The 16,727-nt window shown below is 42.2% G+C and overlaps 1 protein-coding gene across 3 annotated transcripts in view; it reads left to right on the forward strand.

The window, feature by feature from the left end:
• Window positions 1-16,727, forward strand: part of LOC138749470 (protein unc-13 homolog C-like) — an 877,967-nt gene that overhangs the window by 747,337 nt on the left and 113,903 nt on the right. For all 3 annotated transcript variants that reach the window (XM_069910841.1, XM_069910842.1, XM_069910843.1), the window contains 2 exons: window positions 6,512-6,638; window positions 12,145-12,241. In XM_069910841.1, coding sequence (XP_069766942.1) covers window positions 6,512-6,638; window positions 12,145-12,241 — 224 coding nt within the window. The remainder of the gene's footprint in view (window positions 1-6,511; window positions 6,639-12,144; window positions 12,242-16,727) is intronic.

The following is a 16,727-nucleotide window of genomic DNA, read 5'->3' on the forward strand; positions in this document are numbered from 1 at the left end:
CCTGGTCAAAGCCCTTGTGGTTCATGCCGGAGGAGAGGACTGGCTGTCCGGTGTTTCCCTTGGAATAGGAGAAACAGAAAGGAACTCTGGTAACCTGAAAGAAAGAGGTTATCATCTGGAGAACCTTGAAGGGGGCAGGTTTCGTCAGGAGTGGCTGATTAAAAAGGAATCAGTTGTGGATGACCTGGAATAAGAAAACTCTCTCTGAAAACCAACAAGAACCTTCCTGAGTGGTAACCACTTACCTGTTAAGCACCAAAGCCTGGTGAACTTTATTAACGTTAAATTCTGTGCACAGTATAAGAATTGCCTGCAGCCAGCGAGATTGGACTGTGAACCAAATAACTTTTTGGAACTTACACACATGTGCGCTTAGAATTAGAAGGGGGTTAAGTAGGTTAAGTGAGTCCATAGAGATAAGTTAAAGTTTAATTCTATTTTCATGTTCAAAGATAATTAAAAGCAACTTTTGTTTAAGTAACCATTTGTCATGGTGAATGTCTATTTGTGCTGGGTTTTGGGATCCTCTGGACTCGTAACATACATCATGTGCAGATCAAGACTAAAACTAGCAAAATGGAATGAACAATTCAGCTGATGGAACACACCTAAAGTTATCCTACGCTCTCCAGAATGAAAGTGCAAAACTAGGTTTGGAGATAAAGAGAGAGATGGGAGTCGGATCTAGGTGTTGCAATAATGGAAAGCTGCTGGTCTGATTGGTGTTTGGATAGCATGGCATCAATTATTAATGCAAGATACAGATTAGTGCAATATAGTATCCTACACCAATTATATCTCACACCATAGAAGTTGCATGAAACAAAATCTGCAATATCAGAGATGTGTTTTGGGTGTGAGACAGAAACAGGAACATTTTTACATGCTACGTGGTCGTGTGTAAAGGTGGAACCTTTCCTGCAGGATATTACTCAAATATTAACAAAAATAACAGAGGTGGCCTTCACAGGTGACCTGGAGGTTTATCTTTTGGGCAACTTCATTGAAATAAGTAATAAACTAACTAAATTCCAAATTTCATTTATTAAAATAGCCTTAGCAGTGGCTAAGAAATGGACTGCTGAGATGGATAGCTGAACACCTATGGGAAAAAAATTACATACAACTTAAAGAACAAATATGAAATATTTATTAAGATATGGCAGCTATATTTGAACCAGATAGGGGCCCAATTGTAATTATAAAAAGAATAATTAAAAAGGATAATAATAAATGCTGCTTGTAGTATAAATGCAAGAGACTTCCACATAAAGAATTTTTGATGGTCAACATAAATGTGAGGCCTGACTGTGTGGATTTATACTATGAAGGAGGGGGAGAGATTTTTTTGTTTGTTTATTGTAAAGAAAAAGTTTTTATATATATTTATATGTACACACACACATATATGTATAGTTTTTCTATGCATATTTATAGAAAAATCAAAAATAAAATATTTTTTAAAAAGACTAAAACTGGCTTTCTAAGCAGGCTAATTACCAAAATTGTCTTTTTCAAGAGGCAGAAAGCTTTGATAATTAACTTTTATTTTCTTTTGTGGTGGTAATTCATAATAATTAATGGCCGGCATTAAAAGGGTTAAAATGTATTTCATACTAGCAAGCAAATTCTGTTTGTAGCTTTAAAGATGTTGTTTATATATATTTCTGCTGTCTCCTAGCAACATCTTTGTTTCAAGGTTAGCTAGCTTTTCTTTGTTTGCTAAAGAGATAAAGATGCTTAGGTTTAGTTCCTTTGTATCTCTAAATAAAAGGAATCAGATTGTTCCAACAATTTTTATTGACCACCTAACAAATATTTAACACTAGCTAACAATGTTTAATGGGTTGTAACAATATATAACAACTGATTATAACATTAACAATGTTTAATAAATTCCGGAAACAACTCAACTTTAATATGGATTTGTTTGAATGAATCAGAGACAACATCAGGATTCTGATATCCTTCAAGCAACAATAAAGGAAAAGAGTCACTAGACATTAACCTTTGTTATTGTCCTTGACGACAGTTAAGGCCACGACTCACTGATCACAAATAATTAGGTTCAAGCTTCCGTTTGCCAACAATGTTCAAGTTAGTGTCAACCTTTCTGCATGAACTTTCTTTCACAGTTCTGTCAGGGTTGCTGGCAACTCCCTGCAACACCTGGGATATTTAGTCACCTCCCACACCTTCCATGTTTCTCCTACAACTCTTCAAGGTGGAACTAGGTCCGGCAATGATGAGGAATGAGCTTTGAAGTAAAAAGTTCACAATCACTTGTGCATGGGTGAATTATGGTAAAAAGAAAATTTTACAATAGATAACGGGAAAACAGTTTCACTCTAGAAATAATTATATTAAAGCAGAGAAGGTAATCAATTCAAAGGATGTTGGGGATGATGACCCATTTATGGCTGTGGCAAATAAATTAATCTGAAAAGAGTTACTGAACTACCTTATAAACAGGTAGACTGGAAGCAGACTGAGTGGAGTTTTATCTTTTCTCATGATATTTACCTTAAATAGTACTTCAGGATGCAGAGCATGTTTTCTACTTTATTGATCTTTTCATCACAGAAAGACTAAAACCAAAACCATGTGGAAAAAGCTGAATATTAATGCATTCAAATTAATTGTATATTACTGGAGGTGTGAGTTGGTTTTAAAGCCTGGGTGGCATCCATTTTATTTTTTATGTCTCTTCCAATATAGGTATCTCCATTATCAATGTCTGGAGTATTCTGGATCAATACTCCTACATTATATGAAAGGGAACGTAGGCATCCTGCCTTTCAAGTTATGGTGCACCAGTGCATCCCCTGAATTTATATTCTTGGTCTAACACTATTTCACTGCTCCTCATTGTTTTATTAAAAAATACCACTCATGAATATCACTGAAACATACAGTAACTCTCAACACCAATGTATACATACTCGATTGGAGTTGATTAAAAGTATTAAATTGAATAAGTACAGTATTAGAATATATATGTATTTATAATCTTTTAAATTGTTTCTTATAAGAGGTGCCTTAGTAACTTATTTAGAGGCAGAACTAGGAATACAAGTATCTTAAAAGTAAACCAATGTAGGTAATAGGCATTAAATAGATTTTCTCAGACATCTGTGATGTGCCTGTGTGTGGGTTTTACCCGGGGACTGTGGCTTCTTCCATTTGCTTGAAACATTCCGGGGGTTGTAGGTCAATTGGGTGTAATTGGGCGGCATGGACGCGTGGGCCAAAATGGCCTGTAACCATTGCGGTATGTTAAATTTTTTTTAAATTAAATTAAAAAAACCCACAGCTGTCACTTTCATGATCTCAGCGTGGGTTTAACAGTGGGATTCCCACAATCGTGATGTTTTATCAGTCATTACATGTTAGGCATTTATAACTTTCCCTCTATTTATTTTGCATTCTCATAACTATTTAGATAATGTTGAAAATTATCAATCTAACATATTAGGTTCTAGATCTTCAGGGAACTTCAAAATTAGAGAATTCAAATTAAGGAAAGAAGTGGTATCTAGATATTGTAAATTTAGTGCCAAGAGTCTTGACATGATATTTCATGGACTTAGATAAAGAGAGGCAAACCTGACTTCCACTATGCAACACGCAAAGGTGCTTCAGATCCAGTACTATTTATTGTCATGTAATAAACAGAAATATAATATTATACAAAAATGCCTTTAATCTGTCATTAGCTTCTGTCATATAAACTATTAGCATTGCCTGGCAACCCCTTACAGCCAGAGAAAAAGAATTAAAAGAGAGTCCCCCAGAGTCACCGAGTGTCTGTGGATTCGCCGCCAGTGAATCCGCTGCCCCTGCAGCCACACAGCCTCCAGTTTAATTCAAACCATTGGCAACCTGAGCTCAGATCCAAACCTCCAACATGATGAGGAAGTGTTCAGCATCCAGGGCCCTTTGGGAGGCCTTCTTGTCCCAGATTCCTGGTTCACATAAGCCAGTCTCCAGCAGCTATGGTGTGGTGTGGTTATATTTATGTTCAAGGTATTAAGATGTCACTTTATAAGATTAGACTGACATCATTCTCCAGAATGTTTATTTTATCAGTCCTTAACCATAACTCTTTCTCTTTCAATATTTTTATTTGTTTCATCGAATAAATGTTACATAGGTACATGAGAATAAAATAGAATATTAACAAATCTTAGAATAATACAGATGGTATTGTAACCTATTTTACATAAAAAAGAAATGGAAAAAAACATTAAACTACTATTTTACTTATCTAACCCCACCCTACAGAGGCTATTGGTTTAACACGGACAGACCACCACTGATAATAATAAAAAAATAAGGTAACCATAAACCAGAAACTTACAAATTTTGAAAATAATTGAGAAAAGAACTCGATTAAAAAAAACAAAATTAAAATTCATTTCAGTGTAGAGCATCTAATCTTTTCCAAAGTTAGACATATCGGACAACCACTGAGTGTGAGTGGGAGGGACAGTGTCTTTCCATCTCATTAAAATGGCCCTTCTAGCGATAAGTGAAGGGAGGGCAATGACATGGGATTGTGATGCATTCAATATCAAACACCAGTTGGCCCACTTATTCCAAAGAGAGCATTAATGTTAAGAACTAAAGACAAGATATGAAATACCCCTTCCCAAAAATTGGAAAGAGAAGGACATGACCAGAATATATGATCCAGTGAACCTTCTTCAGCTATACATTTATCACATTTAGAAGAGAGATTAGAATAAAAATTTTCCAGTTGAATGTTGGAATAGTGGGCCTGTAATATTGAGTGTCGAGCACAAGGAGAAATGAATGCACTTGTTTCAAATTAGAATTCCATGTAGTTTCAGAAAATGGCTGTTCAAAACTTTGTTCCCATAGCTTTTTAATTCTGTCCAGGGAACTACGCCGAGAATTTAGAAATAATTCATAAAAGCCAGATTACATCCCTTTATAATTAGGTTGAAAATTATCAATCTATCATATTAGGTTCTAGATCTTCAGGGAGCTTCAAAATTAGAGATTTCAAATTAATGAAAGAAGTGGTATCTAGATATTGTAAATTTAGTGGATAATTGTTCAAAAGAGACAAGATTTTGGTCAGTAAAAGTATCTAAAAAGGATTGGATACCTGAAATTTGACCAATAATGATAACCGATATCTCGAACCGAAGGTTAAAAAAAGGAATTACCGACAATAGGACTAATTAATAAGAATCTATGATACGCAAAATGTTTCCTAAATTTAAACCAGATTCTCAATGCATGTCTAACAACAAAATTGTCAGTTAGTTTGGAGGCCAGAAAAGGTAAAGGTGCTTCAAGTATCAAAAGAAGAGAATAATTTTGGTGGATTTAATTTCTAGATTCATCCATCTTGAAGCTGCCCCAATAATAAAACCTAAAGTTAGGTAATGCCCCCATTTTAAAAAATAATTTGAAGGAAATCTTTTGTTAAGTCAGGGACACATTTTTTCCATATAAAAGAATATATGATAGAATCCAAAGAATCAAAAAAGGATTTCTCTATTTCTTTTAAAATAGTTAAAAGTCAGCTCAACTATCTAGGTTCAACTAGTTGAACATCAGTTATAGTTGAACATCAGTTCAACTGTTACTAAGAAATTCAATAATTTGTTTAAAGAAAATTTTCTTACCTTAATGAGTCATGTTAAGAAGTCCTTGGCACAGTGGTCACCTCTTTCAGTTACATTAATTGGACATGTTAATATTGTCAGCATGAATATCCTTTCTAAATTTTTATATATTTTTCAAGCTGTACTTGTTTTTGTTCCCAAATCCTTTTTTGATTATTTGGATTCTATCATATCTTTTATACTGTAACTCCTAAAATTATTGCAGGACAGTGCAGTTAGCACAACTCTGTTACAGAATTAGCAACCAGGACATTCTCCCTGCATCTGTATGGGTTTTCTCCAGGGGCTTTCCACCCCACCGTTCAAAACAACCTGGGGTTGCAGGTCATTTGGGTGTAACTGGGCAGCATGGACGCATGGGCTGAAAAAGGCTGTAACTGTTCTGTATTTCTAAATATGCCCAATAGCCTGAATATGAAATTGTCTGATCTCAGAAGCTCAGCAGGCTCAGGCCTGGTCAGTCCTTGGAGGGGAGAACACCAGGGGCTGTAGGTTTCTGTGAGGGGCGCTGAACAAAATAGCAACTCTCTGTCTGCCTTACAGTGGTCAAAAGTGAAAGAATTTTCATGTATGTTACATTCTAAATGTTGTATTATGTGACAATAATGGAACCTTTACCTTTCAATTTAAAAATATCAAGACTATAATATGATTTGCAAGTAACAAAAAGAGTGAACTACTCTGTCAATATGTTATTAATGTAATTGGATTAATAATAGCTTTGTGTCACTGTAAAGAAACATTGGGCTCAAACAATTGTACATTTTCATAAAATATAAAAATAATAATCCTTTTATAATTTGTTTTTATTAAATGTCAACGTGACATTTTTTTACTATTCTTTATAACAGAACATGAAAAACATCGATTATGCAAGAGTGCTGATTACATGAACTTGCACTTCAAAGTAAAATGGTTTTATAATGAATATGTGAGAGATCTTCCAGGTTTCAAAGATGCAGTAACAGAATATTCTTTGTAAGTAATTACATTTGTATTAATTTCTGTCACGCAGAACATTACCTGAGAGAAAAGTCAATGAATAGTGTGGTCCTGATGCATTAAGAGCTTTAAATCTAAATGTTAACTTCAAATAACATTGTATGGCGCTAAATATGCTTAATATGTTATATTTAAGATTACATTTAAATTAAACCTCGAATGTTTTGAGGGAAGTAATTCTGGAAGACAGGTTGAAAGTTGGTGACCGATTCTCTAACTCATTTTGAGTTTCAATTCTGATTCCTGCCTTCCATTTTGAGCCAGAGTTGGTATATCCAACTCTGAGTAGGCAGCTGAAACTATGAAGATGTACGTATATTTTGTATATGGGTGATTGCTCAAACCTTCAACTTGTGCAGATCTAGAGCCTTTGGCTCCTCCAGATCTCAAATCCCTTCGTGCTGCATCTTGTTTACACTATTCTTTCTGATGGAAGTTTTGTGTTGCCCAAAAGCTTTGATTTACTTGCTACAATCTCATTACAAATGGATTAAATTGCATCTTTTCCCTTTGGCTGTTTCTCACTACTTAACTTTGTCCAATCAGTGAGTTTGAAAGTGAGGGCTTTATTGCTTTGCAGAGTGAGCATCTGATGGCACCAGGTTGTTCTGAGAAAGGGCAATGCTGAGCTGAATTGATCTATCCTGCAGCATTATGCCTTCTCCTTGGGTGAGAAAGACTGATGGGACTAATTGGCTGAATGGCCTGTTTCTGTGCTGTATGGCTGTATGAATTAAGAGGACCAGCAATTTTTGTGTTTTTAGGTGGAGAACTAATTAAAGATATGCATGCATGGAATTCACAGATTAAAGTTCCATCTCCTGGTGTTGGTAGTTATTGTAGTAAATTCAGTTTAACCCTTCTCAAGAAGCACCAACTAATCTCTCTGCCAGAATATTAATCCCTGCAGTTCAGATGGAGGGTCCCTCTTCCCCAGTATGGATCCCCAAGATCCAACAAACCAAATTCCAGCCCCCTCACTAGCTCTTTAGCCTCACATCAATCTGACCTGCATTCCTGACTGACATGTGGCTTCGGGAGTAATCCAGGGGTGCCTGGCTTGTAGTCTCCTTCCTCAAGACCTCATCCCTTTTCCAAATTACATCACTGATCCCAATGTGCACAATGACCTCTGCTATTCCTCCTCCCCTATGAAAACTTTCTGAAACTACCGAGACATCTTGACTCTGGCACCCAGGAGGCAACACATTATATGGCTGTATGTATGTTAGAGTTGATCTGTTAGACTGCTCATGGAAGAATCCATCTCACTGAACCAGAGAAATGTGCCAAATTAACTGGAAGCTGTCGCTCAGCACTGTTGATGTGGAGTGGGGAGTGAGCTCCACCCCTCCTCTGGAAGTCTGTGACTAGCTCCTTGGCCTTGCTGACATTGGGGCTGTTATCCTGGCACCTCTCTTTTATATTCCAACATTGTTTGAGCTCTTGGCTGAGTGCACAGAGGGAGTAGGAGTGATGTTAGGGCACACAGTTACAGCTGAATGAACAGCCTTGCTACACCAAGGAGATGGTGCCTATCATGGACCAGCTGCAGTGGTGGGTGAATTGGAGTGTTAGACTGGCTGGGAGGCTGGAGTTAATGTGAACCATGACCAGCCTCTGAGGGCACTTCATGATCCTCTTAATTCAGGCTCGTTATTATTTTTTTTAGCACTGGGTGTATCATGGCTTTCTCCAGGTGGGTGGGTAGTGCTTGCAATAGCAGGGAGAGGCTGAAGATGTCTGCACAAGCTTGCATACCAGTTAGCAGGCCCGTCACTATTCGTGGGTTCACTTACAGAAGATTAACCTGACATCTGAGGCAGTGCCTTAGGTGTAGGTGTGCCTGAGATGGGAATGACTGTGTGACTGCCTCACTGACCTCCTGTTTGGTGCAGGTATAGAATGCATTGTGCTCTTAGGGGAGGGATGCACTGTTGCCTGCTATGCTGCATGGTTTCACTTTAAGTTTAGATTTGTTAATCCTATTTGCACTAAGTTCAGTGAGAAAGGTTATTCTGCAGGCAGTCTGAGAGGTTATCAATAATTTTCATACTGCAATGTACAACAGTTTACAGGGTATAGAGGTACAATGAAAATAAAGGTAAATTATTACATGATTTGACAAGGTTCCCCGTGGTGGGCTCATCAAGAAAGACATGAGGCATGGGATACATGGAACCCTGGCTTTCCAACAGAAAGCAAAGGTTGATAAGAGATGGAGTACATTTCAGTCTGGAGATCGATGACTAATGGTTCCACGGGGATCTGGTCTGGGACCCCCTCTCTTTGTGATTTTTATAAATGGCCTGGATGAGGAAGTGAAGGGGTGGGTCAATAAGTTTGCAGATGACACGAAGGCTGGAGGTGTTGTGGATAGTGTAGAAGGTCGTCATAGGTTACAACAAAATAAAGACAGGATGCAGAGTTGGGCGGAAAAGTGGCAGATGGAGTTCAATCCGGATAAGAGCTTTGGATGATCAATGTTGAAGTGGAGTATATGGTTAATGGCAGGATTCTTGACAGGGACAGTGGAGGGACAGAGAGATCTCAGATCCAAGTCCATAGAATTATGAGAGCCATAGATAGGGTGGATAGCCGGCACATATTTCCCAGGGCAGCAATGGCCAATTCCAGAGGAGATGTCAGAAGTAGGTTTTACACAGAGAGAGGTGGGTGCCTGGAATGCATTGGCAGGAGTGGCAGTGGAGGTTGGTTCAATTGGGTGTTTATGGGCTCTGAGGGAGGAAAGGGTGAGATTGCTCATGGAGTGTATTTACATAGATAAACACAACATTGTGGGCCAAAGGCCCTGTACTGTTCTATTAACAAGAAAGGGCAGAATTTTGTGGGGTTCATTCGGGAGTCTGATGTCTGTGGAGTAGAAACTGCCTTCAAACCTGTTTGTGCTTGGTTTTGTACTCTTCAGCTTTCTCCCCGATGGGAGAAGGGAGAAGCGAGTATGTCTGGGGTGTGATGGGTCCTTCAGTACACTGGCTGCCTTTCCAAGACATGGGGGGGGGGGTCCAAATAGAGGAGGGAGGGAGGTTTGTGTGATGCTTTAAGTGGCATTCATTACCTTCTATAGCTTCTTCCAATTTTGAGCAGAGCAGCTTCCAGCCCACGCTGTGATGTATCCATGAAGTCTGCTCCAAATAGTGCGCCTGGAGATGTTATTCAACAACAGGGGAGGCATGCTGAATTTCTCTAGTCTTCTAAGAAAGTAGAGGTGTTGCGTTTTTTTGACTATGGTGCCAGGTCAGGTTATTGGATGTTTGATCTTAAGAACTTGATGCTGTGTCCACTCTCCACTTCAACACCATTGATGTGGACAATGGAGCTGTGTTTTCCACTCCCCCAAGTGAATGAACTTCTTCCTCTTATTCATATGAAAAAAGAGGTTCTTATTTTGGCATTATGCCACTAGACTTTGAATCTCTTGTATTCCATCTCATTGTTACTTGGTACCCGGCCCACTACTGTCAGTGAATGTGAAGATGGAGTTGGAACGGTATTTAACTGTAGAATGGTAGGTTTTGAGAGAGTGTATAGTAGGGGACTGAGTACACATCCTCGAGGATTGAGATCATGGAGACAGCAAGTCAAAGATTCAGTTTCAGAGGTTTGGGGGAAGTGGGAACACTGATGCCTGGATCCTGAAGTTTGGGGATGAGCTTGTTGCGTCGATGGTATTGAAGGTTGAGCTGTAGTCTGTGAACAGTGGTCTAATGTAGGTGTCCTTGGTGTTCAGGTGTTCCAACACCAAGTAGAGAGCTGGGAGATGAGAGACTGCAGGGAGAAGAAGAGTGCATGGTTGTACACATAGGAGGAATGGAAGGCTAAATTGCATCTTTTTTCAATTCAAGGACTAATTAGGTAGGTGAGGTGATGCACTTTGGAAGGACTAACCAGAAGGCTGAGTACCAGGTTAATGGTCGGTTACTTAAGAGTGTGGATGAACAGAGGGACCTTGGGGTGCAAATCCATACATCCCTCAAGATTGCCACACAGGTTGATGGGATAAGAAGGCCTATGGTGTGCTGGGTTTCATCAATAGGGGATTGAATTCAGGATTATAGAGGTCATATTACAACTCTACACATCTTTGATAAGACCACTCTTAGATTATTGTGTTCAGTTCAGGTCACCTCATTATAGGAAGGATGTGGAAGCTATGGAGAGGGTGTAGACGAGATTTAACACAATGTTGCTTGGATTGGAAATTAAGTCTTATGGGGCAAGGTTAGCAGAGCTGGGATTTTTAACTTTGGAGCATAGAAGGATGAGAGGAGACTTAATAGACATCTACAAGATTATGAGAGGCATAGATAGGGTGGACAGGCAGCACCTGTTTCCCAGGGCAGGATCAGCAAACACCTGAGGACACACGTACAAAGTGAAGGGAGGGAAGTTTAGTGGAGATGTTGGGGGTAAGTTTTTTACACAGAGAGTTGTGGGAGCCTGGAATGCCTTGCCGGGGATAGTAGTGGAAGCTGAAACATTGGGGCCATTTAAGAGACTCTTAGACAAGCACATAGATGGAAGAAAAATAGAGGGTTATAGGGTAAGAAGAGTTTAGTACTTTTTTTTTAGGAAGGAATATAGAGGTCAGCACAACATCAAAGGCCAAAGGGCCTTTAAAGTGATGCATTGTTCTACGTTCTCTGTTCTAACGGAGAACAGAAAGGAATATGATATTTGTTGCTCTCACAGAAGGGCAGGACTGGGGTGTAGACTCTTTGTTTTGATGGTGGGAATGTAAGAGAGAAGGTAGTTCAGCAACTCTAACTAAGGAGTTTTTACTGTGGTAATGAATGAGGATATCCTGAGTGCTCCTTCAAGAGGCTGTATTGAGACCCAAGGGTCCAAAGTGAGAGTGATCAATGTACCATAACCATTCTTACGGCCTGCAGGAGACAGAGAAGCAGATATGTTGAAGAAACCACAAAGGATGTCAGGATAATCGGGCTCTCATGGTTGAGGAATTTTACCTGCAGTATTGAGATGTTTGCCCCAGAGGGTGATTGGAATGTGGAAAGCTCTTCCTAAAGGGCAGGGGAACACAGAGACTCTCGCCACATTTACAAAGTATCTGGATGACCACATCAATCAACGAGGAATCTGTGGAAAATGGGATAACTACAGATTAGTACTCAATGTCAGTATGGACATGAGGGGCCAAATGGCCCCTTTCTGTGCTGTCCAATGGTGGTGCCAATACTATCTGACAGGTTTAATATCCTGAACTGTCCAGGGTCCAGGGTTGGTGTTTCCCTTATTTCCCAAGATGTCCACCCCTTGTGCTTAATGGAAACGCATTTCAATCAAAGCAAAGAATAATGATTAATGGATTAAACGTGCTTCATAGGCCTTTAAGAAATGACAGTAAAATTGACTGTTAGATCTCAAAATACTTTGTTATGTTTTAATTGTTCACTTACAATAAACTTACATTTAAATGCAATATTTCATTTGTGACAAGGTGGTTTGAGTCTTTTGCTATTGATTGGCTGGATGAAAATGAAGATTTATCAATGGAATTTCTTCATGGAGCTCTAGAGAGAGACAAAAAAGATGGGGTAAGTGTCAAAATTATATAGATCACTTCGCAAATAAAATGGACATTTATAGGTTGATGAAGGGCTCAGGCCTGAAATGTCAGTTTTATATCCTTACCTCCTATCTACAGTGTGAGACTGGCTGAGACACTATGAGACCGGATGAAACACTGTGAGACCGGCTGAGACACTGTGAGATCAGTTGAGACATGGTGCGAATGTCTGAGACACAGTGTGACCGGTTGTGATGCTGTGAGACTGGCTGAGATGCTGTGAGACCGGATGAGATGCTGTGAGACAGGCTGAGATGCTGTGAGACTGGCTGAGACACTGTGAGACCGGAGTAGATGCTGTGAGACTGGCTGAGATACTGTGAGACTGGCTGAGACATGGTGCGACTAGCTGAGACACAGTGAGACCAGCTGTGATACTGTGAGACCAGCTGAGATGGTGTGAGACTGGCTGAGATGCTGTGAGACTGGCTGAGATGCTGTGAGACCAGATGAGATGCTGTGAGACTGGCTAAGATGCTGTGAAACTGGCTGAGATGCTGTGAGACTGGCTGAGACACTGTGAGACCGGATGAGACGCTGTGAGACTGGCTGAGATACTGAGAGACTGGCTGAGACATGGTGTGACTGGCTGAGACATGGTGCGACTGGCTGAGACACAGTGAGACTGGCTGTGATGCTGTGAGACTGGCTGAGATGCTGTGAGACTGGCTGAGATGCTGTGAGACTGGCTGAGATGCTGTGAGACCGGATGAGACACTGTGAGATTGGCTGAGATGCTGTGAGACAAGCTGAGATGCTGTGAGACTGGCTGAGATACTGGGAGACTGGCTGAGACATGGTGCAACTGGCTGAGACACAGTGAGACCGGCTGAGACACTGTGAGTCATGCTGAGATACTATGAGACTGGTTGAGATGCTGTGAGGCTGGTTGAGATGCTGTGAGTCTGACTGAGATGCTGTGATACCGGCTGAGAAGATATGAGACCGGCTAAGATGCTGTGAGACTGGCTGAGATGCTGTGAGACCGGCTGAGATGCTGTGAGACTGACTGAGATGCTGTGATACCGGCTGAGAAGATGTGAGACCGGCTGAGATGCTGTGAGAGGGGATGAGATGCTGTGAGACTAATTGAGATGCTGTGAGACCAGCTGAGAAGCTATGAGACTGGCTGAGATGCTGTGAGACCAGCTTCGACATGGTGAGACCGACTGAGAAGCTGTGAGACCAGATGAAACACTGTGTGACTGGTTGAGATGCTGTGAGACCGGCTGAGATGCTGTGAAACTGACTCAGATGTTGTGAGACTGGCTGAGATGCTGTGAGAACAGATTGGACATGGTGAGACTGGCTGAGATGCTGTGATACTTGCTGAGATTCTGTGAGACCAGCTGAAACATTGTGAGACTGGTTGAGATGCTGTGAGACTAATTGATATGCTGTGAGACCAGCTGAGATGCTATGAGACTGGCTGAGATGCTGTGAGACCAGACTGGACATGGTGAGACCGGATGAGAAGCTGTGAGATCAGCTGAAACAGTGTGTGACTGGCTGAGATGCTGTGAGACCGGCTGAGATGCTGTGAGACTGGCTCAGATGTTGTGAGACTGGATGAGATGCTGTGAGACCAGCTTGGACATGGTGAGACTGGCTGAGATGCTGTGATACTTGCTGAGATTCTGTGAGACCAGCTGAAACACTGTGAGACTGGTTGAGGTGCTATGAGACTGACTGAGATGCTGTGAGACCAGCTTGGACATGGTGAGACCGGCTGAGATGCTGTGAGACAAGTTGAAACACTGTGTGACGGGCTGAGATGCTGTGAGACCATCTGAGATGGTGTGAGACAAGGTAAAACTCTGTGTGACCGGCTGAGATGCTACGAGACTGTCTGAGACACTGTGAGACCATCTGAAATGCTGTGAGACTGGCTCATATGCTGTGAGACTGGCTGAGATGCTGCTGAGATGCTGCGAGACCAACTTGGACATGGATAGACCGGCTGAGATGCTGTGAGACCAGTTGAAACACTGTGTAACTGGCTGAGATTCTGTGAGACTGGCTGAGATGCTGTGAGACCAGCTGAGATGCTGTGAGACTGACTGAGATGCTGTGATACCAGCGGAGAAGATGAGAGACCGGCTAAGATGCTGTGAGACTAACTGAGATGCTTTGAGACCAGCTGAGAAGCTATGAGACTGTCTGAGATGCTTTGAGACCAGCTTGGACATGGTGAGACTGGCTGAGGTGCTGTGAGACCAGCTTGGACATTGTGAGACCGGCTGAGAGGCTGTGAGACCAGCTGAAACACTATGTGACAGGTTGAGATGCTGTGAGACCGGCTGAGATGCTGTGAGACCAGCTTGGACATGGTGAGACTGGCTGAGATGCTGTGAGACCAGCTTGGACATGGTAAGACCGGCTGAGAAGCTGTGAGACCAGCTGAAACACTGTGTGACTGGTTGAGATGCTGTGAGACCGGCTGAGATGCTGTGAGACTGACTCAGATGTTGTGAGATTGGCTGAGATGCTGTGAGACCAACTTGGACATGTTGAGACTGGCTGAGATGCTGTGATACTTGCTGAGACTCTGTGAGACCAGCTGAAACACTGTGAGACTGGTTGAGATGCTATGAGACTGACTGAAATGCTGTGAGACCAGCTGAGACACAGTGAGACTGACTGAGATGCTGTGAGACCAGCTTGGACATGGTGAGACCCGCTGAGATGCTGTGAGACCAGCTTGGACATGGTAAGACCGGCCGAGAAGCTGTGAGACCAGCTGAAACACTGTGTGACTGGTTGAGATGCTATGAGACTGACTGAAATGCTGTGAGACAAGCTGAGATACAGTGAGACCAACTGAGATGCTGTGAGACCAGCTTGGACATGGTGAGACCAGCTGAGATGCTGTGAGACTGACTGAGATGCTGTGATACCAGTTGAGAAGATGTGAGACCGGCTAAGATGGTGTGAGACTGGCTGATATGGTGTGAGACCTGATAAAACACTGTGTGACTGGCTGAGACGCTGTAAGTCTGGCTGAAGATGCTGTGAGAGGGGATGAGATGCTGTGAGACTAACTGAGATGTTTTGACACCAGCTGAGAAGCTCTGAGACTGTCTGAGATGCTTTGAGACCAGCTTGGACATGGTGAGACCGGATGAGGTGCTGTGAGACCAGCTTGGACATTGTGAGACCGGCTGAGAGGCTGTGAGACCAGCTTGGACATGGTGATACCGGCTGAGAAGCTGTAAGACCAGCTGAAACACTGTGTGACAGGTTGAGATGCTGTGAGACTGACTGAGATACTGTGAGACCAGCTTGGACATGGTGAGACTGGCAGAGATGCTGTGAGACCAGCTTGGACATGGTAAGACCGGCTGAGTAGCTGTGAGACCAGCTGAAACACTGTGTGACTGGTTGAGATGCTGTGAGACCGGCTGAGATGCTGTGAGACCAGCTTGGACATGGTGAGACTGGCTGAGATGCTGTGAGACCAGCTGAGATGCTGTGAGACCGGCTGAGATGGTGTGAGACCAGATAAAACACTGTGTGAATGGCTGAGACGCTGTGAGACTGGATGAGATGCTGTGAGACCGGCTTGGACATTGTGAGACCGGCTGAGAGGCTGTGAGACCAGCTGAAACACTATGTGACAGGTTGAGATGCTGTGAGACCGGCTGAGATGCTGTGAGACCAGCTTGGACATGGTGAGACTGGCTGAGATGCTGTGAGACCAGCTTGGACATGGTAAGACCGGCTGAGAAGCTGTGAGACCAGCTGAAACACTGTGTGGCTGGTTGAGATGCTGTGAGACTGGCTGAGATGCTGTGAGACTGACTCAGATGTTGTGAGATTGGCTGAGATGCTGTGAGACCAACTTGGACATGTTGAGACTGACTGAGATGCTGTGATACTTGCTGAGACTCTGTGAGACCAGCTGAAACACTGTGAGACTGGTTGAGATGCTATGAGACTGACTGAAATGCTGTGAGACCAGCTGAGACACAGTGAGACTGACTGAGATGCTGTGAGACCAGCTTGGACATGGTGAGACCGGCTGAGATGCTGTGAGACCAGCTTGGACATGGTAAGACCGGCCGAGAAGCTGTGAGACCAGCTGAAACACTGTGTGACTGGTTGAGATGCTATGAGACTGACTGAAATGCTGTGAGACAAGCTGAGATACAGTGAGACCAACTGAGATGCTGTGAGACCAGCTTGGACATGGTGAGACCGGCTGAGATGCTGTGAGACTGACTGAGATGCTGTGATACCAGTTGAGAAGATGTGAGACCGGCTAAGATGGTGTGAGACTGGCTGATATGGTGTGAGACCTGATAAAACACTGTGTGACTGGCTGAGACGCTGTAAGTCTGGCTGAGATGCTGTGAGAGGGGATGAGATGCTGTGAGACTAACTGAGATGTTTTGACACCAGCTGAGAAGCTCTGAGACTGTCTGAGATGCTTTGAGACCAGCTTGGACATGGTG

This window comes from Narcine bancroftii, chromosome 14 (genome assembly GCF_036971445.1).
Source record: "Narcine bancroftii isolate sNarBan1 chromosome 14, sNarBan1.hap1, whole genome shotgun sequence".
NCBI lineage: Eukaryota > Metazoa > Chordata > Chondrichthyes > Torpediniformes > Narcinidae > Narcine > Narcine bancroftii.